Source organism: Grus americana, chromosome 13, assembly GCF_028858705.1.
Source record: "Grus americana isolate bGruAme1 chromosome 13, bGruAme1.mat, whole genome shotgun sequence".
Lineage (NCBI taxonomy): Eukaryota > Metazoa > Chordata > Aves > Gruiformes > Gruidae > Grus > Grus americana.
In genome coordinates, this window is record NC_072864.1 from 10606338 (window position 1) to 10627542 (window position 21205).

The 21205-nt window shown below is 39.1% G+C and overlaps 2 protein-coding genes across 4 annotated transcripts; both read left to right on the top strand.

The window, feature by feature from the left end:
• Positions 1–2224: 2224 nt before the first annotated feature.
• On the top strand, positions 2225–11412 carry LOC129212359 (fatty acyl-CoA hydrolase precursor, medium chain). Of its 2 annotated transcripts, XM_054840838.1 has the most exons (14): positions 2225–2349; positions 3125–3329; positions 4184–4328; positions 4776–4909; positions 5246–5399; positions 6255–6356; positions 7274–7378; positions 7502–7552; positions 8064–8204; positions 8289–8375; positions 9380–9527; positions 9732–9863; positions 10181–10253; positions 10662–11412. In XM_054840838.1, the coding sequence occupies exons 1-14, from the start codon at positions 2277–2279 to the stop codon at positions 10834–10836; spliced, it is 1725 nt and encodes a 574-aa protein (XP_054696813.1). In that variant the 5' UTR covers positions 2225–2276; the 3' UTR covers positions 10837–11412. The 2 variants fall into 2 exon arrangements, with proteins under 2 accessions (XP_054696813.1, XP_054696814.1); XM_054840839.1 differs by lacking the exon at positions 7502–7552.
• Positions 11413–15018: 3606 nt separating this feature from the next.
• Positions 15019–20993, top strand: PDCD2L (programmed cell death 2 like). 2 transcript variants are annotated; one of them, XM_054840996.1, is made up of 7 exons: positions 15019–15366; positions 15507–15670; positions 15794–15863; positions 16953–17356; positions 18401–18514; positions 20169–20368; positions 20847–20993. In XM_054840996.1, exons 1-6 carry the CDS (start codon positions 15253–15255, stop codon positions 20329–20331), a joined length of 1029 nt encoding a protein of 342 aa, XP_054696971.1. In that variant the 5' UTR covers positions 15019–15252; the 3' UTR covers positions 20332–20368; positions 20847–20993. The 2 variants fall into 2 exon arrangements, with proteins under 2 accessions (XP_054696971.1, XP_054696970.1); XM_054840995.1 differs by having other exon boundaries at positions 15025–15366; positions 20169–20317.
• The last annotated feature ends 212 nt before the right edge of the window (positions 20994–21205 follow it).

A 21205-nucleotide genomic window follows, 5' to 3' on the forward strand; every position in this document is an offset into this window, starting at 1 on the left:
TTCTTTCCTTATGGCTTTATTGGAAGAAATAGGGTGGGATTTCCTACCTCTTTCTGCCCAAATTCTATTGCCAGTCAGAACTCGGGAGGTAGAGTTAGACTGTTAGAACAACTGCTGTTCTATAAGTGGGAATTCCTGCTAAGCATCTGTCCCTTCTCCTTTGTTTTAGCTAACATGTTTTGTGAGGGGGAATATAATCTTAAAATAGTCTTGATAGATTTTCATTGCACAAATAATGCCCCTGAGATCCTGTACCACTCCCTTTAAAAGGAGATAAACAGGCACCATTGTATGTATATGCACAGAATATATGCTTATGTTGTAAGTGTATGCAGAGAAGTGCATTGGAACTGACTTAGGCAGAGGCACAGTGCTAAAAATAAATCACAGTGGAAAATGTTAAAAGGTTTTACTCCTGTCTACTTAGGGGTGAGTGCTCTGATACCCCGTCCCATCCCAGAGACATTCTGATGCAAGATTACCACATGCTAAAGAGACAGAGTGTTAAAGCTGTCCAAGCACTAGCTTCATAGGCTCTAGCTCCAGCTTCGTTGAATATTCGCTAGGGGCTAAGTCAAAAAGCAAACTGACCCTATTTTACATGCAGACTTCTAAACTTTTTTACTATGCATACTTGAGGCAAAATGTAGTTGTGAGCTATAAATGTGATATTTGTCTCTGAAAAAAAGTCTCCCAGAGAACATCTATACAGCTATAAAAATTCTGCAATGAAGTTATTGTCCACATTATTTTCTCAGAAGCTCAAATTTACAGTTATCCCATCTGCCAATGTATACTGTGCACTAGCCATACACTCAAAACCAGCTGCCATGCCCGCTAACACAGCATTGACATTGTTAACAGCGTAGCTGCTGCCGCACAGAGCTCAGTATAGAGGGCAGGACTCTCTGGATTAACAGAGCAAATGCTGAAGGTATTCAGCCTGCACTGAATGTGTACGTCTGAAGCTACCTGCCAACAGTTTGCTCTCTAAGCAGTCCAGTTTAAAGTTGACCGAGATTTACCTACAAGGGCTGTGAATCACGCCTATGCAGATACACATAGGAAGATTTGGAGTAAAGTACACAAGCACAGCCGTAGTACAGAGGACTACTAGGTGCATAATATATGTGCTAAAATAATTTAATGACTGTTGGTCTTTATGGCCCACTTAGCTGAAAACAAAGCAGTAAATTAATCTGTAGAAATGCTGTCTCTTACAACTGAGAATTCTTGTGATATAAAAATACAAAACAGCCTTTCTGGAGCAAGAGCTGGTGAGCCTTGCCCAAAGGGGGAAAAAAAAAAAAAAAAGTAGAGCCCAAAGCTTACATAAAACTAACACAACCTTAGTTAACATGGACAGAAAAATCTCTTTTATTTCTACTCGGCTATCTTTCCCTCTTTTTCATATCATGCTCCAATGACAGATTTGAGTTCACACAGAAGTCCATAAAACCTCCTGACTTTTCAGAGGCATTAAATGTGTAGTTATCACACAAATCCTTTAATGCTATTCCCACACTACAAAAGTTGAGAAATAATTTCTTTAGTCTTGCAAAATGCTATTAAACACCAAACAAACATCCCTGAACACTCAGGACTGAGTGACAGGTGGAGTATCCACCCTGCAGGAAAAGCTAAGATTTTTCTAGTATTGTTTTTGTAAAAAAAAAAAATAAATCCTTTTGTGAGAATAAAAATGCCTCAACTTTTACTTCAGCAAAAGCACATTTTTCAGGAGTATTGCTTTGGATTTTGCTCTTTGTGACTATATCGTGTGTTCCTTACATTGAGATACTAATACCAAAATGAAGTAAACAGAGGTAATAAAGTAAAAGTGTAGTTTCCTTCCTGGTCTCTTTACTATGTAGTAAGAAATCCTAACTTCGTTGTGAAAGATGGTAGTGTTACAGCAGCAGGACAAATCTCCTGGTGCAGAGAAAAACCGGTTTCAAAGCATTTTGAAGCACATAGTTGATGCCTGAGGTTTTGTGAGTAAGATTTGTAAGGAGCAGTAGGGAGCCAGTATGAAACTTGTGGGGCCGCTCTGCAAGGCAGGAGGTCACCCTGTTGCCATACACAGCTGAGCTGCCCTGCACTCCCCTCGGAGCACTGGCTTACAGGCAGGGCAGCTGCTCCGCTGCCCACAGCTAGGTTGGCTCACAGCTTGAGTATTGCTTTTCCTAATCAGTGTTTGCCTTGCGTAACAGTTATACTTAACCGAGTATATAAGGCGACACACTGAGGAGATAAATATGTGACTAGCTTGCAAAATGGCAACTGGAAAGGGCACATCTCTGCTGTCCTTGATTCTTGCCGTTGGGGTCACAGCGCTTGTAGCTACTGGTAAGCTTCAGAAGGGTTTTTACCTATTGCCTTCTGTAAGGAAATAGAGCACATGTGCAGCTTGCTCACCCAGGGGAACCCTGGCTTTATCAGAGGAGCTGGGCACCCAACCTTGCTGCATAGAAATTCAGTCTGAATAGCAAATAGTTCTTAATTTCTTTTTGTGATCTGTTTTCAGTCATTTGTCTTATTTTCCTTTTTTGCAAATAATCAAAATCCTGTCCCAAAATCTTGTCTGCTGAGGCAGAGCAGACCACTGTACCACATTTGTAATTTGGTATTGAGAACTTTCACACCAATCTTAAAATGAATCTTACCTAAATGTTAACGGTATTTATATATGCCATACTATTTTCAGGTATGTTATAAGCTTTTTCTTTTGGCTGTATATACTATCAAGGGTCCGGAATATATTTTGTGAATTCATAGGTCCTTTCTAAAATAGGAAATGCCTTTTCTTAATGTGTGCAATCTATTGGACTTTTAACTAACTAACTTGGATCAAAAAAGATTAAGATCTGTATGCAGTGACTAAAGTGTGTGGATAGTAAGACAATACGTATGATATACTTGAGGGAGATTATACATACAAACGAATCATAATGAAGGCTGACATAATGTCAGCTATACTGATGAGAGTTTGCTGAAGCCTTATGTATGAAAATGAATTTTTTAAGCAAAAAAAGGGTGTATGTTTAAGTAGCTAAAGCTCTTAGAAATATGGCAATTACTTACAAACAGACCAATTATGTGATTTTGTGCTCACATCCTCCAGGACAAAAAGCAGAGCAACCAGAAGTGGTGACCAAATATGGGACAGTCCGAGGGTACCGATTCAACGTAGATGCAGCTGAGAGGAGTGTAAACGTCTTTTTGGGTCTTCCTTTTGCTCAGCCTCCAGTTGGACCACTGAGGTTTTCTGAACCCCAGCCACCTAAGCCGTGGAAAGGGGTCAGAGATGCCACTTCCTACCCACCAATGTAAGACAATGACAAAACCACTGATCTTTTTAGTAATTTTATTTTACATGCAGTTCCATGGCACTGATGTACAGGGCAATCAAAAGCCACAAAGATAAATTCCTTGGTGCCATCTTGTTACCACCTGCAACTGTTACAATGAATGCATTTCTAAAGACATCTTTGTAAGCTGCTCTTTTTATTAAAAACTCTTATCTGATGGGTATCAGTGATGAACTAATATTGACCAGCACTTTGCCAATAATATTCTGTTTTGGGAGCATTTGGCCATTACTTAGTAATGTTCAGAAACTGTGTAGCTTTGGAGCAGAAACAGAAAGAAGCTGAGGAAATGTTGGAATAAAATGTTAGAAGAAAAAAATGCCGAGTGAGTCACATGCTTAATAGGACACGTAAGAAATGCAGACTAATGCTAGTTGATATTGTAAATGTCTTACTCCATTTGCACTACTGCCCTTGTTTGGTGCCTCAAGCCAAATACCTACCATTACAATATAAGAAGCTATTGAAGATGTAAAATAATTAATTTGCATTTTCATTGAAGTGATTTATAGCCATATGTATTTGCAGGTATATTTCTGTAATATTTTGAAACATGCAAAACTGTATCTGCATGTCACTGTCTATTGCTGTAGACTGTGGCTCCTTTTTACAGATCTCCTTAATGCCAGGTCAAAGGAAGAAAATATATTTAAAGTGGAAAGAATATTTTATGTTTTCTGTTGCCAACAATCTAAAAATGTACTAGAGTTTGGTTTCTGGTTTGGACTTTATTGTGAAAGTAAAAAAAGCTACACTTCATAGCTTTGAGGTTTTAGTTATTTCTGTTGTTTGTTATTTTTTCATTTATCCAGGTGCCTACAGGATAAAGTACAAGGACAGGGTTTTTCGGACATTATTACTAATAGAAAAGAAAAAGTTCTTCTCCAAGTGTCTGAAGATTGCTTATACCTAAATGTGTATACACCCGTTTCTACAGAAAAACAGGAGAAACTGCCTGTAAGCAAAATCATCATAAAACCTCTAGCAAAATTATTTTACAGCAAACCTACAATCTGTACTACATGCAAACTTACAGGTGCAGTTTTGTGATAATCATCAAGTTACATGCTTTGCCCCAGTAAATATTTGCTGAGGTTTAAAAGATACACAAAATCGTATTTTACAAATAAAATTTTGTTGACATTTTAGCTAGGTAATGTTTGATTTCCTCTAAATAATCTGTGAAAAATCACGGGGCACTGGCATAATGTAAGTATTTAATAAAATCAATGCCATTTTGTAAGACTGCAGGCCTCATAGTTGAAAGACTTCTATCATTTGTGAAATGTAATCTGAAAGAGTCAGGAGTGAAACGGCAAAAAATATTATATTTTGGTTTATATTTAGTTTTTATCACTAGGAGCTCTTATCTGTGCTGGGTTGTTTCTGGTTTTGTCTTTCCAGGTCTTTGTATGGATCCATGGAGGTGGATTAGCTTTTGGAGCAGCTTCATCATATGATGGTTCAGCATTAGCGGCCTTTGACAATGTGGTGGTTGTAACAATTCAGTACAGATTAGGTATTCTTGGATATTTTAGGTAAGATGTTAGCTCAGTTTTTGCTAAGTGATTTCCAAAATTATGTGTGCAAAGCCTCTGTGAAGAGATGTGCAGAATACTTGCTTATGCAAATAAATTATGCATTTCTTTATTACATATGCAACAGTTGGGAACAATTTACAAGTCCCAAGTCATCTTTCAAGTCTGTTTTTGTTTGATTTACACTCTAATCTCAACACTTTCTGAGCCATTTTTCAGTTGTGTAAAGCAGCTCAGTGTAAAGAATGGCAGCTGATTTCTTATACCACAGATTGTATTTTTCTCTGCCTTTTTTCTTGCATTGAGCATTTAAACAAATCTATTCTTTCTCTGCAGCACTGGTGATAAGCATGCCCGAGGTAACTGGGGATATTTGGATCAAGTAGCAGCTCTTCAGTGGATTCAGGAAAATATCATACATTTTGGAGGAGATCCAGGATCTGTCACTATTGTTGGAGAATCTGCAGGAGGAGTCAGCGTTTCTGCTCTTGTAAGTTCACAGTAATATTGTATTTTAATTACGTAGCGGGGGGGAAACCACCATCCACGTTCATTTTTAGTACCTGCATGAAAAGTCAGTGAGAGAAAAGGGGTGGTTTTATAGTAAATGACACATCACCTTGGTCTATAAAGCAATGTGATATTAATGCAACTTCTGATTGTTGAAAATGTTCTTTTCATACCCAAACCTTGTAGTTCAGACCCAAAATGTTATTCCTCATCTACTAAATTAAATTCTGAGGGGGTTTTTGCACTGCCAAACCCCACAAAATTTATCCTTCTGAGAACAGTCTTTTAAAATGATGTATTGCCCATTTCGTATTTGCTTTGACAGTCAGTTGTGCAAAGTAACCAAGGCAAATAGTCATGACAGCTGAACTAGATGTAAAATTTGCACGTCAACACTGAGCACGTTGGCTAAGAGGTTCTTTTTTGCCAGTCTCTCACAATTTGGTACAGATCACACAGTGAAACCAGGGTTCAGTGATACATGTGATAAAAATTCCTGTTTCCTAAGCTCCTGCCCTTTGGCCAATAATTCTTTATTCCCTTTCTGCAGCACAGCCAGACTATCTTGGACGCAGTTACGTTAGATCCGTCTCTGGCTTGCAGTGTAGTTCTATGAAGTCTTGGAAACAAGGCGCTATGGGAGAGGAAGAGGCAGGCATGAACTCCTTATCCCTGACAGTGCTGCCAAAGCCCTTTGCATAGCTGAACTATGACAGTCTTATGACATTTTTTTTCAAAATGTTTTAAATGGCAATTCCTGATAGTGAAATTCTAAGTCAGTGGTCAGAACATAATGCTTATCATGCTTGTAATGCTTGTTCTTGCTTTTTTCCAGGTCTTATCTCCCCTGGCAAGGGGCTTGTTCCATAAGGCCATTTCAGAGAGTGGTACCGCAGTTAGGATTTTGTTCACTGACCAGCCTGAGAAGGAAGCACAAGTGGGTATTTTGTGGTAATTTTAAATTATTTTTCCAGATAGTTTTGCATATCTTAAACTATTTATTCAAAAATGTACAAGATTTTTTCTTGTGAAACTACAACCACAGTCATTAAAGACAGTATTTCTGTGTGCAAATAATGCATGTTTAATGATGCTTTGCTCTTCAAATCCCCAAATATCCACATATGACTGAGTGAAAACAAAAGACTAAAGAAACGAAGAGAGAAGGCAGGGAAGAAGTGTGAAATGTAAAGGAACACTATAACATGTACTGTCTTAAAGAAAAGTTGAGCTATAATTTTTTGGCTAGAAAATGGCACCAGATTCTGAATACTCTACTCTTCCCCTCCTGTTTGATGCCTGTTGTGTGCAAAGAAACAAGACTTTATTCAATTTGTTTATATTTGAAAAGAAGAGCTGACTTGAAACTAGTTTTTTTTTAATTACAAGAAATGGCTTCCAGAAACCTAGATTTGATAATCTGTGATATAAAAGAGGCAACATTATGATAAGCTCTGTCTCCCCAATGACAGCTGTTACTCCACCCAAAAAGACATCATCAAGAATGGTATAATGGGCTCTTTGATACCATCTACGTGGTTGTATGCTGTGTATCACTCTAAGTCCTTTATGTCATCATGCCTTCTCAGCCCAGCATGTTATTTACCCGAATGACTATCTTGGTCTATTTCTGTATCAAAATATTTTGGAGTGTGTTTTGTCCTTCTGCTTAGCCCACAATGTGAAGGGTTATGGGGGCTTCCTACTCTCTTCCCCTGCAGCTGGAGCATGTCTGGCTTCAATGATCCTTGTGCAGTTTAGACTCCCCCCTGCTGGGCTCTCAGGCTCGGTGGCACATAGAGCCTTCTGTGGGAAGTATATGAAAAAGTGAGCGTTTGTTTTTATCAATTGCAGAGAATTGCTACAGCCTCTGGCTGTGAAAAATCCAGTTCAGCTGCAATAGTTGAATGCTTAAGAGAAAAAACAGAAGAAGAGATAGTACAGATAACACTAAAAATGGTAGGTGAAATTATACTACTTGCATTTAAATGATATTTCAGATAACAGAGTATGCTATTTGTGTGTTGTAATATTAGGAGAACTTGATGTGAATGTAACATCTGACTTTCTTGACCTTTTCAGGATTTGACAACACTGCAGATATGCTATACCTCCCCTGAAAAATGTGAACAGGTTACTTTCATTCTGCATGAACTTTAAGCTACGTGTGTTTTGCTGTCATGCTCTACTAGGGGAAGGAAAAGAGTGTACAAAATGTCGCAGTTTTTCCTGGAGAACCTGAAAATTAATTAATATAATACATTATGCCCTACTTAAAATTTCTTATCACAGTGCTGGCTTCCATGTTCCTTTGCAGTTTCAACACAGAAGTTAGTTTTTCCACTACTGCTCCACACATTCATAATAGGATTGAACTAACTAAGAAGAGATGTAAATTGGACATCATCACCTATGTTTCACAAACATTAAAAATATAATGCTAATCTTCACAGAATCTTCGGTCTAGTGCAGAAAATCTGTCAGCAAAAATTTAGAGATGGCTTGAATACTATTACTTCTTATATTTTCACTTGGCACATAATTTGTTTTATTTTGGAACTACAGTAAAAATCTGAATTTCTTTTCTAGAAGCAAAATTTGTGTATTAATGAAGCTTGCTTCCTTTTTTTTTTTCTTCCTCCAGCCTTCCCAGTTCATCAGTGCATCTGCAGATGGTGTATTTTTTCCAAAGAGTCCCAGGCAATTACTATCTGAAAAAGTGATCAATGCAGTCCCATATATAATAGGAGTGAATAACTGTGAATTTGGATGGGTACTTCCTAGGGTAAGAGACTTATAATGTCATTACTTATATATCATTTTGTTAATATAAGATTTTCTAATAAATACGATTTTCTGTGTCACGCAGGTAATGAAATTTCCTCCTTACACAGATGGTCTGGATGAAGATGTTGCACGTCAAGTTTTACAGAGCTCCTTAGGATTACTGTTTAAGGTAAGAGGCCATTTTCAGAATAACCCAGTGCTGCATCTTCACTGGTCTGCTTCTATATTTGTACTCCTGGAGGGGTATATTTTAGAGGCAAACTTTGTTCTGTTTGACAGCTTCCTACCATGGGGCAGTAATGGGCAGCAGACACGGTGTATTTCTGTTGCCACTAGCAATTGAAAATACACTTTAAATTTCTATCCTAAATGCTCCTCTTTTAAAAAAGGAGTTATATGGAAATCCAGGAGTGCTTCATCTACCTAAACATAGATGTCTTGTGACATTTTAGATACCCTGGGTTATCCAAGACACACATGATACCAGCAGGTATGACACAAGACCTATAGAACACACTGTTCTGAAGCAGTAGCTGGAGACCAGAAAGGATAACCTGAGATGTTTAAAATGGCATTGAGAGACCTATGTTTAGGTGTCTTGAGTTTTTGCTTCCCTGTAATTTACAAATCTCTTAGCCTTCTGGTTCCTTTGTGCTCTCCTGAAACTACTAAATGTAGAAAAATGCCAATTATTAGGTAAGAATTAAGGACTTTATAAACATGGCCAGTACTTGCAATGGATCATTCAGTGTCATAGACATCCATCATGAACTTGGAAAGGCAGAGCCCAGGCTTGTTCTGAAAGGGACTAAAAGATGGCCATCTACAACAATAAATGAATTTTTGAAATCCAATAGGATTTCTTTTCTCTTATGAGGGTTATTTCCACAGTAGGGAAAACAGACTACCATATCTATTTATCAGCATCGCTGTACAGATGTGTGATCTTTAGATCTTGCAAACCTCTCTTCCCTGAGAACATCTGTATCCCATAGCTGTGTAACTCCCAATTCTGAGCTCTGAGCCACACTCTGGCACAGCTGAGGATTTTCTCTGAAAGAAGGTAATGTTTGGGGTTTAGCCAGGGACGTGCAGATGGCACACTCAATTAGTGCTGTTACTCTTTATAATATTCATCATCATTATTAGAAGTATTTTTGTTGGTCATTTCAGGGTGTTACTTCTGAAGTTGTTGATCGAATATACAATGAATACATAGGGAATGCAGAAAACCGTGCTGACGTGCGAGATGGCCTTCTTGATGCAATAGGAGACCCTTTGTTTGTTCTTTCAGCCATTGAAGTGGCTAGATACCATAGAGGTGAGTCTCTAATTCAGCATCTCTTAGAAGAAATGTAGAATTCCATCCTGGGGCATGTTTATGGACAGTATGCATCACACTTCATTATCTAAAAACTGGTAGTGTTTTCATTTTATCAAAATAGTTTGCAATTAAAGTTTATCATCTTTGGTGGCAGGTATTTTCAGCTCGCAAACTAACACTCTTCTGTATATTTTCTACTAGATGCTGGCAATCCAGTCTACTTTTATGAATTTCAACATCGACCAAGTTCAGCGACAGGTGTTGTACCAGAGTTTGTAAAAGCAGATCATGCAGATGAGATCGCCTTTGTCTTTGGAAAGCCATTCTTAGCCGGTGATGTATCCGTGCTTACTAAAATATTCCATTTAAAACATCATTATTATTATTATTAATTTTACTTACTGGAGGGCTTTTAGAATAGACTTTCTCTCTTAGAAACATTGAAATCAACATAAGCATTTTCTGCCTTTAGTAGTAGTTACTTTTCATGAAACCATTCCTCTGAGTTCTCCCCTAGAGGTCTGCTCAGGTAAAACTCCCATAGCTGAGAGTAACAAGTAGAGCTGATTACAGTCTATTGGAAATTATATAGCTGCTACTTGTTTGATTATTTAGTTTTTAAGGTTGCTCTTTCATCTCTCACTTTGCAGGGTATGCTACAGAAGAAGAAAAGAAACTTAGCAGAACTGTTATGAGATACTGGACCAACTTTGCTAGAAATGGGTGAGAATCGTAATGCTAATTACAGGTCAAGTTTTGGCTGTGCTGCCTGAAACATAATCACAATACTTTTATGGTGGTTCCTACAAATTTGGCAGAACTTATGATAAATATTGAAGCAAATTATTTCTATTCTTAATGACTGCAAGAAAAACCTTTTAAATGAACCTGCAGACCAAAAAAGAAAAAAAAAATCCAGGAGCAACAGAGTTTTAGATCCAAAAGTAATAGCAATTATTAAATGTTTGCTATTCCACTCATGAGCGTTTTGATAAAAACCATCCAACTATGCAGGTACTAGAATCACATAATCTGAGCTCATCTTAGTTTTCTGAAATGCTCTCAGCCTGAGCAGTCAGAGAACAATTGATAGGCAAATGGAAAGCTAACTTTTCATTATATTATTTCCAGAAATCCCAACGGAGAAGACTTGGTCCATTGGCCTCAGTATGATCTGGATGAAAGATACCTGGAAATAGATCTAATGCAAAAGGCATCAAAGAAATTGAAAGAACATAAAATGGAGTTTTGGACACAGCTCACAAAACGAATGATGAGTGAAAGGAGAGAACACACAGATTTATAAGAGTTGTGGAGAGTATAGTTTGCTTTTATAACCTGAAGTAAAGTCAAACGAAATTAGTTTGTCAGGATGCAGAGTTTAATACTAACCTTCTAACTCACTATTATGTAATCTGTTGTCATGATCACAATGAAAGGAGAGAATCAAGGGAAATTTGTAATGTTTGTGGCACTAAAAATCACTATTAAATGAAGCAAGCAGAACAACTCCACAATCTTTCAGGCTCAAAAAGACCATGGTATCTACTCAGTGGATATCAAAACTGAATAATGCTCCTGTAAGAAGGGGGAACGAGGGGGAAATTGGCAAATATATTGGAATCTGTAAGAAATTATCTATACAGAATATAGCATGTGTCAGCACATATTATATGTTTAATCCCCCTTCTTTCAGAAGAGAATGGTCAGTTGTCATTCTTATAGCCTCTTTCCACTTTCTTTAATTGGAAATAGCTCGTAGGGAGCAGAGCATCCATCAAAAAACATCTGTGAGATGGGCTTGACATCTCACAAACAAGGACAGAAAATCTCTACTTGTTTTCTTGGTTTGTAAACTGTTATAAATAAACGTTGCTTTTGATTTTTTGGTACTTCCTTTTCTTTCACTTAACTGATACAGGCTAACTCCAAGAGGTTAAATCACACCCAATAAGCCAGAAATGTGCCCAGTTTCTTTCTTCAACCTAAAGCGTTTCAGATATGAATTTTCCAGCTTTCTTTGCAGGACCTGAGTTTTAAGGCACTAGGGTTTTCACAGACCATTCTGTGGTGTGATTACCTATTCTTCAACCCTTCCTGGCAAAGAATTCATAATTCACTGGCTGGAGGGAGGAAGCATTGCTGGCAGGACAGACACCCACTGAGACAGAGAGGAGAGCAAAGTATGATGATGTTCACTGGATGTTGTTAGCTCAGCATTGTCTGTGGGCCCACAAAGGGAAGACCTGCTGATGTGAAAAGCATGCAGCCCAGTCTTCTTCCTTTCAAGGGCACTAGCAGCTGTGACCACATTTTTGGCATATCTGGAATGCATCAGGGCACACGGGGAGTGGAGTGGCTTTTTTGCAAAGTTACATGACAGGCAAGATATGCTTGCCAGGCACAAAGGAACACACAATGTAAGCATCCAAGAATCTATAGAACTTTACTCATACCAATAAACAAACAGCAATAAATTAGCTCTAACTACTCCATTAACTAGTGTTGAGCTCACCCTCTCACCTCCTGCAGTGTCCCACAGTCTATGGCTACTCTTCCCAGGAGGGACTGTCACAGTCACACACTGGCAGCCCAAGTTTCTGCCTGCAGGTGTTGATTTCTTGAGGATGTCGTCTTCTTCCTCCTCACCTCTGGGTTCACTTGGTGAACTTGGCTTTTACACATTAGTGGACTTTGAGCAGTGCAATCTACATTGAGCCTCTGCCTGGCTATCCCCTTTTGGGCATTTTTTTAATAACTTGCACAGAACACTAGTTGTTACCATTACTTGCAAAAAGCCATCATTAAGTAACAGCTAATTGTAGCAACAGCGTTCAACCATACTGCTAGTTCTGTCACATATTGCTTAATGCAGCATATGGGCCACACTGGGCATTTTATTCCTTCCCCCGTTTTGATCCGAAGTAGCCTTTAAGTCCGTTATTGGTTTGTTTGTTGAATTAGTGTTTCTGTCCTTGTAGGTTGACAAAAATCATTATCTTAAACAAGATAAACAAAATCCCATGTGTTTGTGAATGCAAAATCATAGGTATAACTTCTGTGGAAAAGTGAGGCCTATTATTTGATTGGGCACATATGGTACCAAAGTAGTTTCTGACTGTGTGAGAAGCAGCGTTCTGTCCATCTGTCTACTTTAAAACCCCAAATATAAATTCGATAAAGTAATAATACTAGGGCCACAATGTATAGTTCGCCTTTAAGTAGCAGATTCCTACTGCATTTTATTTTATATCTTTAATATTAATGGTCACATGGTATAGATACCCAGTTCAGCTCACGGTAACAGTAAATATACATTAAATACAAATGTATGCACTGTGCACCTATATTTGAAGAAATTCTTAGTAGTACATTTAGTTGATGATATTCAGCAAGAACTGCTGCTGCTGTTCTGTTTTTTGCATTCTGTCAATAGAACATGTAATCTTTTTTAAAAATGTATTAATTATATGTAATTTCTAGAAGTGCCTTTCTAAGTTGGTGACTAAGTATGTTTGTTGTGTGCCATTCCTGCTTCTCAGGTCACCTGTCCTCTGGCAAAGGGTTTGTTCTGTAGAGCTGTCTCAGAGAGTGGAGCTGTAGACAGAACTCTGGTAACTGACCGTCCTGAAAAACAAGCTAAAGTATGTAATTTTAAAATGTATATTTTTCCACATTTTAGTATTTTAATGGTATTCAGTATTATTACTGACCTTTTAATATTGTAGCTTTCCACATGTTGATGCTTCCTGTGAAAAAAATCCATTTGCACACCCATTTATGATACCACTTTGTTCAAACTTTCAAATACTCGGTATTGTGCATGCTGTTGTAACTTATTTATGTCACAGCTCTTACATGAAACATGACTCTGGTCTTCAGCTGTGATGGAAGGAATTGGAGTTCTGCAAATCACTTAGCATTCCCAGCACAGCGTAGCTGATGACTGTTCACTGTGACTCAGTTGCTGAAAAAAGTACTGCCCAGGGAGGAGTAAGTAGCATAGTTAATATAAGAAAATTGTCAGTCTTTTGTCACACTGATTGCAAAGAATTGCAACTACGCTGGCTGTGAAAAACCTGATTGAGCTGCAGTGGTTCAGTGCTTAAGAAAGAAAACAGCAAAAGATATTGTAAACATAGCTTAAAAAATGATAGCTAGTACTGTACTTTATTTTGTAAGACAGAATAAATTCTTCTCTAAGACTGACATAACCTGAAGCAAAACCATTGTATGTAAAGCCATTCCTTGGCTTTTGCAGGACTTCACAGCAGTGCACTTGGACAATAACACTGCACCTGAAGAATCTGAACAGGAACATTCCGTGCCCTCCTTGCGGTCTGTTCTTATGCATTTCAGGGTAGAAATGCATTCATCACAGGAATGTAAACAATGAGGGTTTTTTTTCCCCTGGGAAAGGTTGTGAACCAGGCAGGCTCACAAATACCAGATAGGAGAGTTAAAATTGCAAAAATGGAACCAGCCAGCTTTGCGCAGTTCTTTGTGTCATCAGCGAGGCACTTCCTAGCAGCTGGTTGAATTTGAATACAGTGTGCAAGAAGGAAGGACTGCACATCAGAGGAAGTAATGCAGCAACCTTTCTAGGAAGTACAGTCATTGAGAAAGGTCTTCTTTTTGCAAACCTGACCTTTTGTTAGTAACTATTTTATCTGTTGTCATAACCAGTTTTTCTGTATCACTGTGCTGGCTCATCAGTTCTTTTGCAATCTTACCACATAAGCTTATTTTGGCCCTGTTACTCATCCACCCCTAAGAAGCTGGAGTCAGAAACTGGTCACTCTCCGTCTTGAGCATTCAGTATTAAATTTTTGTGTGGTACTAAAGTTATGTTTTTATATAATATTATGTAAGAGAAACCCAGAACAATGCCTGAAACTTAGTTACCTTTGACATTATATATTATAACTAAAAATAGGTCACTTGGGTGATTTCTTTAGGTCAATACTAAGAAAGCTGAATTATCTTTCCAAGCAAAACCAGTATGTAAATAACAAAGGGGCACTTTTTTCTCCAGCATCCTCTCTTTATTGATGCAGTTGTGGATGAGGTATTTTTCCCTAAAAACCCATCACTACTACTAGCTGAAAAAAAGATCAATGCAGTCCTGTATGTAACAGCAGTAACAAACCATGAATTTGGATTTTTACTTCCAACTCTAAGATGCGTATAATGTCTTTTATTTATATATTTATAAACTATTCAGAGCATAGGAGCTCACAAAAACATTATTTTTACTCTGCAGGTGCTGAAATACCCTCCTTTTGCGGAAGGATTGGACAAAACCCTAGCATTCAAGCATTGAAGAGCACAGTAAGAGGCAATTTTAATGTGCTAATCGACTTTTACCAGGTGAGGGTTGGTACCTCAGACCTGCACTAGTCCCTGCTTTGTTTCCCCCTTTGCAGCAGAATTGCCCCATGTACTGTGATGTCCTTGAAGGAAATGCCAGATGGGCGGGGGGGACACATCAGGTTGCGGCTCAGGCTCCGCACAGGCTCCATCCGCTCAGGGGTGCGGAACGGAGCGCGGGCAGCGCAGCTCTGGGCCGGGCCCGCCCGAGCCCCGCCTGACCTCGCGAGCATGCGCACAGGCGCGTCCCCGCCAGAGGGCGGTGCCGGGGCGTCGCAGCCGCCGGAGGGGACGAGCGATCCGGCGGCGCGTGGCCGCTGGCGGCTGCCGTAGCGAACAGGGCGGTGCTGCTATGGCGGCGGGCGCTCCCGTGCTGCTGGGGCTCCGCGACGCCGCCATGGTGGGGCCGTGCCGAGGAGGCGGGCAGGCCCCCGCCTGGGCCACCAACAAGCTGGGCGGCTCCGCGGTAGGGCCGGGACCGTGCGGGGCGGGGGAGGGGAGGAGGATGGTGGCGGAGGGGCCCCGGCCCGAGGGGGCTCGCAGCCCGGAGGCCGGTCGAGGCGCCTCGCGGCGTCTGCAGCGGCGCCCGTGCTGTTCGTCTTTCAGGACTGGGTGCCCTCCGTGCGCCCGGGCTCTCCCTGCTGCGGGGTGTGCGGGAGGGCGCTGGCGCACCTGGTGCAGGTGTACTGCCCGCTGGAGGGGTCCCCCGCCCACCGCGTCGCCAACGTCTTCGCGTGCGCCGGGAGGGGCTGCTGGGGAGCGCCCCGCAGGTGAGACGTGGTTTGGGCGTCATTCCGAAGCGGGCACGGCTCCGCCGCGGCTCGTCAGTGCCACTTCGGCTCCAGTCGCTCGTTCCTTACTGTCCTTTCGGTTTTTTACACGGCACGTTAAAGCTGGAAGGTACTGCGCTCCCAGTATTTGCAGACACGAGAAAAGGAAACACAAGATCACACCGTAAAACAGGTATAACGTGCAAACTGCCTCCTTGGGTTCTGCCCTTTGCTTCGGGGTCCTGTATGAAGTGCGGTACTGAGGAAGGTTTAAAATAAACATGTTGGATGTTGAGTTGGATGAGTTTTGCACTTGTATATACTTGTTTAAGTAGCCATAACCTTTCTCAAGGAGCTGTGCTGTATGTTCGTTTTGAGTAATATATGTGGTCACGTGGAGAAGTCATGGTTGTGGAATTTTTGACACCGTAAGTACTACACATTATTTACTAGAAGATTAATTTCTTATTTGCGATCTATGTTAGGCTTGTTTTAAAGTGGAGATTGTAGTCCAACTATATGGTTAAAACTGATCTTTAATATTTTAATTGCTTGAGTGACATAAACATTATTTTTCACCTTTAAATGATTGGGCTATACTGCTTAGGTTTGGATCTTTAAGATGTTTTCTTTATGTTCTAATTTAAATAGATTTTTTTAGAACTTATTTTTATATTTGTTTTTATTTAATCTGACTCAATTATTGTTAGTATACTTCTGGTATTTTTGCTTGTGAAGAAAACCTGCATGTTGGCTTAAGAAGATTGCAAGAAGAGGATGGCTACAAACTAGTGATGATGCGCAGAAAGTGTTTATTCAGCTGGTGCCTTTGCAATATGAAATTTTGGTCTGTGGTAAACGATCTCATATTCTGACAAAATGATGGTATTATAGTTGTTGTTTTCCTCCATATTCTGCCCTTTGAGCTTACCTGTGGTGCTGTAACTGTGCTTCAGGTAAATGTACCCAAACTAGCTGTCAGTGGTCATGCCAGCAGCCAAGATATGGCAACAGGATGTACAAAGGCCGTTCAAAAAGCCAATGAATTCTTGTTCCATTTCACCAGTGAGGGGTTTTTTTGGCCATAACTGTGCTGCTGTGAATAGTAAACGTGGGTATGCTGGTAACTACCACTATGAGGAAAATAGTCAAAATAAGCATTAGGTTAAGGTTTCAGTTTTCTTATCTGTTATGAAACTGTATTTGAAGTGCATTAGGGTGGCTGAGCTTGACAATGTTCTTTTTCCTTTCTTTCTTTCTTTTTTTTTTTTTTTCTTCTCAGAAACAAGAATCAAACTTTGCTGCAAAGGATTGGTGTGATGAAGCAGATGACTGGGGAGTCTGTGATGGAGCAGAATCTCCTGCGTGTGCCTCCCTTCAGCTGCTTGGCTTAAATGAAGCAGTGAGCAGTTCCTTGTCCAGAGAGATGGAGTGTGCATCCCAGTTCCAACAGCTTCACTTGTCTGAAGCTACAAATGGGTCAGGTTCCCCGAATACACATCCTCCGGTCAGTGAGGGAATGGTAATGGCAACATCTAGTTCAGCTCCTGTGTTCCAGCCCTTTTACATTAGTGTTGTGGATGAGGAAGACTACATTGGTTTCCTTGATACAGATCATGCAAATAAGCTATTGAAGGAATATCAGCAGAGAGAGGGTGTTGATTTGGAACAGTTGATGTCAGAAAGGTGAGAACAAGTCTGGATTTAGTGCTGAAACTGAAGGAATTACAGAGTTTCCTGTATGCTGACTGATAATCTAAATCTGACTCTCACTAAATCTGAATGTTTTTTGTTTGTAACTGGGCCCTTCGGGAATCATTGGTGTGTAGTACTTTGCTGGAAGAGCTTAACAATGCACCCAGTTCTGTCAAATTCTGAGTTATTCAGAGATGTATCTGTTTCTGAATGACAGAGATGTTGAAATGTACTTGGGCTCCAGGTAGAGTAGTGAACTGTCAATCTCTGAAACTAAACTAGTGTGGTTTAAACAATATCTTATGCTAAATGACATGAGTTTATATTGTGACTTTTTTTTTTCTTTACGAGGCTAAAGCTTTTCTTATATTCCAATTGCATTTTTAAGAGTGTAATTACTTAGGCATTTTGACTAGATTCTGGGATGATGGTAGGACTCCTGAAGATTTTTGTAAAGGTTGTCTGAAAAACAATTTTTGAACATAGTTACTGAAAATGTTTTCAGTATTAACTTAGGTGATCACAGTGGGCACTTATATCCAGACCGTTTTCCCGAATTGTGGACAGCATTGAATTTTTTGATAACTAAAGCTACTGTCAATTGCAGAATCTGCATAGAATGCTTTTTTAGTAGTGATGTTGAGTTTGGTTGACCTTTATAGAATCATAGAACTTTAGTTACACTTAATTGAAAATTTAAAAAGACAACATCGTAATTTAAAAACTTCTGAGAAGTTACTAAAGGGATGATTTTTTTTTTTTTAAGGAATAAGGAAGTATCTGATGGATTTGAATCTCATGTGGTACTTTGAAACACTGTTAGTAATTGTAAACCACCAGAAACAAAAGGACTAGAAGCGAAATGGTCAATTGCAACCTCTAACAGGAATTGCCTCTTAATTTAACATGTATAGTTTTTTCAGTGTGCTTATTATAACTTAATGTGAATGTATAGTAACCATTCCTTATTTAAAGTATGCATATCATACTGAAAACCTAATTGAGAATTTTGTTTCTTTTTTTGTTTTCTTATAGTTTTGCAGGTGAAGGTGATAATGAAAAATATGAGAGGAGTGAAGTCAAAAGCAGGGACCACACATTCCATAAATTTATGAAAAGAATATCTGTGTGTCATGAACAGATTCTAAGGTATGTTGATCATCTGGTTGTAACAGGGAGATACAGAGCATAGACATGGATTGTTAATACATCAAAATAAACCATTTCATTGGCAATAGATGCATAATTTTGTTTCTCAATAAAAAAACAATTGCTAAGAGGGCTGTTACCATGCCTGTGTGGTCAGACTTAAGTCCCTGGTTGGGCTTTCTTATACAAAGTATAAGTAGATGAGAAGCAAAGCAGTATCAGAGCCCCCAGATCTGGTTATGGGATACTTTCTTCAATGTAAGACTTGATGAGAGCAGACCCAGACTGTCTTTGAAGATTTGATGAAATTCAGGCAGGGAGGTTTTCAAGAGACAGTTTTGAGGTGGAAGTATAATACGCAGTTGTATGCTGTTGTGATAGTTTACCAAGGCTATCTACTCCTCTGAAATTTTGTAACCTTATTGTAATGTCTCAGTCCTTGAGATGTTACTGACGTAAGAAATTACTCGTTTTAAAGCCTGAGTTCTTGTGCAGCTTCTTGTGATTACCCTTGGGACCCTGCAGTCTTCAGTTCTTGTAAATCTGCTGCTTTTCCTAAAACGAAAGCAGATTTCACCTCAGAGCAGCTACTTTCATTCAGAATTAACTCCTCTTTTGTGAAAGTATAACAAAGAGTTAAAATCATAAATTATTCATAGTACCAGATGATACAGATAGTTTTCATGGATCATACCAAGTGTTAGTTTTTAACTTCTTTGTTCCAGAGAATCCAAAGCAGCTTATCTGGTCAAGCTGTCTCAGTGTAGTGACAGGACCTTTGTTTATTGAGTTTCCAGAACCAGGTAGAACTAACTGGTACCTTTTTGATGAGGAGGTAAAGGCTGAGGGGCTAGTTACACAGATTAGAAACTTTCAGTAATTATCAAAGATGATACAGAAAATGTACTAATTCAGAGTGCAAGCAATATTTTCAGGCAATTTTTTTTCACTAGATCTATCACTTTGCAGTACTGTGCTCTTTGAATTTTCCATTCTTCTAAAACACCACCTCTGGTGATCCCTATGACTATCACTAGTTACAATCTTTATGTAGCACTCCCTTTCCCCTTCGTGGGTATTGCGAGTATACCTGACAGACCCACATTTCTCCTGGCCTGCCAGATCTCTGTTGAGCTTTCAGCACAGCACAGAACCCTCTGCTTGGCATTCAGTGGAAACCATCTTTGATCTTGGTTTCCTGTTAGTTGTGGAGCTGTAATAGCTCTTATAAATAAAACATTACTTCTGTGGCATAACTCAATAGGTTTTGAGACCTATTCTATGTTGAAGATCTTTAACTGCCACTGGTTAGGATTTCATTTTTCAGGAAAGTGTAGTTTGTTTAATTAAATGAGTCAGGTACAGCATAGTTTGGAGGTGTCAGTACAAACCATTTGTCTCCTTTAAGTCCAGGTCTTTCCTTAAGTCTTTCCAAGTATTGACCTTCCAAGTATTTCCCCCTTCCTATCTTTATTCTTTGTTTAATGATGCATCTGAGGCTTAGGCAAGGATTCTGGCTCATAACAATGTTTTTTTACTTCAAGCAAGTTCAGAGGTTTCAGAGAACCCTGAACACCGTTGCCAACATGTAAGTTTTCATATGAAATTTAGATTAAAAAAAAATAAATTACTTTTTTTTCCTTTCTTCTGTTAGATACTCTTGGGGTGGCCAGCCTTTATTCATAACGTGTCCTCCAGCCAACATTAACAAAGGTATTCCAGCCTGCGGTAACTGTGGAAGCAGCAGAATATTTGAATTTCAACTCATGCCAGCGCTGGTCAGCATGCTCCAGAGTGATTCAGGTGTTGACCTCTGACTTAACTGAATGAATACTAGAAACATTCACCTTCTTGGTAAAGTTTAGTGAACTGCAATTTGGATTGTTTCTTGCTAACCACACGCACTGATGTGCTTAACCACAGTGATCATCTTGTGTAGAATCCACTCGGCTTCCACTATAGATTTCACTAAGCAAAAGATGTAACAGACTCTATGATTGCAACTTCATTTGGTCATTAGTGAACTGTAATAACAGCAATATAGATAATTCCATGACCTTGGAAGTAATTTGTCTTTATTGCCTCTTAAACAAGGCCTTGGAAAATAATAAATATTGTCAGGTAAGATTGCAGACACTTAAGAAGCTCTTTGAAAATTCTGAGTCAGCTTGCTTTAAGATCTTTGAAATTAGAAAATGCTATGTATGTAGGAGACTGAATATGAAAAATACTTCATGAATTGGGAAAGATTGAAGTATAGCAATAAGCAATAGCCCCGATTATGTAATTTTTCATACCTTTACATTACATACATTTATTGCTTTGTTTTTAGATCTGTCAGTGGAATTTGGAACCGTTATAGTTTACACATGTGAGAGAAGCTGTTGGCCAACAAATCATCAAACCCCTCTTGAAGAATTTATTTTTGTACAAGAAGACCCAGATCAGAAATTATTTAAATAAATTTTATTTCTCCGCATAGATGGAAAGTCTGTTGTTTTTTTTTAATACAGGTGAAAGTGTGTAATTATGCAACAGAATTTTCCTCAGATGTGGTGAAAAATGAGATTCATCTGATGACGTGCTTATTTTCAAGAATAACTGATTGAAGTATATATTAGCATTCCTCTAAAATGTGACAGAAAACTGGCACAATTTGGTTACACATGGAAATTTTAGCATAGATTGTTT

Excerpts from the sequence above, each read along its gene's own strand:
- LOC129212359 (XM_054840838.1), top strand. The coding sequence starts at position 2,277 with ATGGCAACTGGAAAGGGCACATCTCTGCTGTCCTTGATTCTTGCCGTT. Across the intron at positions 9,528-9,731 it reads AGTGGCTAGATACCATAGAG|ATGCTGGCAATCCAGTCTAC; the intron begins GTGAGTCTCTAA and ends ATTTTCTACTAG. Across the intron at positions 9,864-10,180 it reads TGGAAAGCCATTCTTAGCCG|GGTATGCTACAGAAGAAGAA; the intron begins GTGATGTATCCG and ends CTCACTTTGCAG.
- PDCD2L (XM_054840995.1), top strand. The coding sequence starts at position 15,253 with ATGGCGGCGGGCGCTCCCGTGCTGCTGGGGCTCCGCGACGCCGCCATG. Across the intron at positions 15,367-15,506 it reads ACAAGCTGGGCGGCTCCGCG|GACTGGGTGCCCTCCGTGCG; the intron begins GTAGGGCCGGGA and ends TTCGTCTTTCAG. Across the intron at positions 15,864-16,952 it reads AAGATCACACCGTAAAACAG|AAACAAGAATCAAACTTTGC; the intron begins GTATAACGTGCA and ends TTTTCTTCTCAG.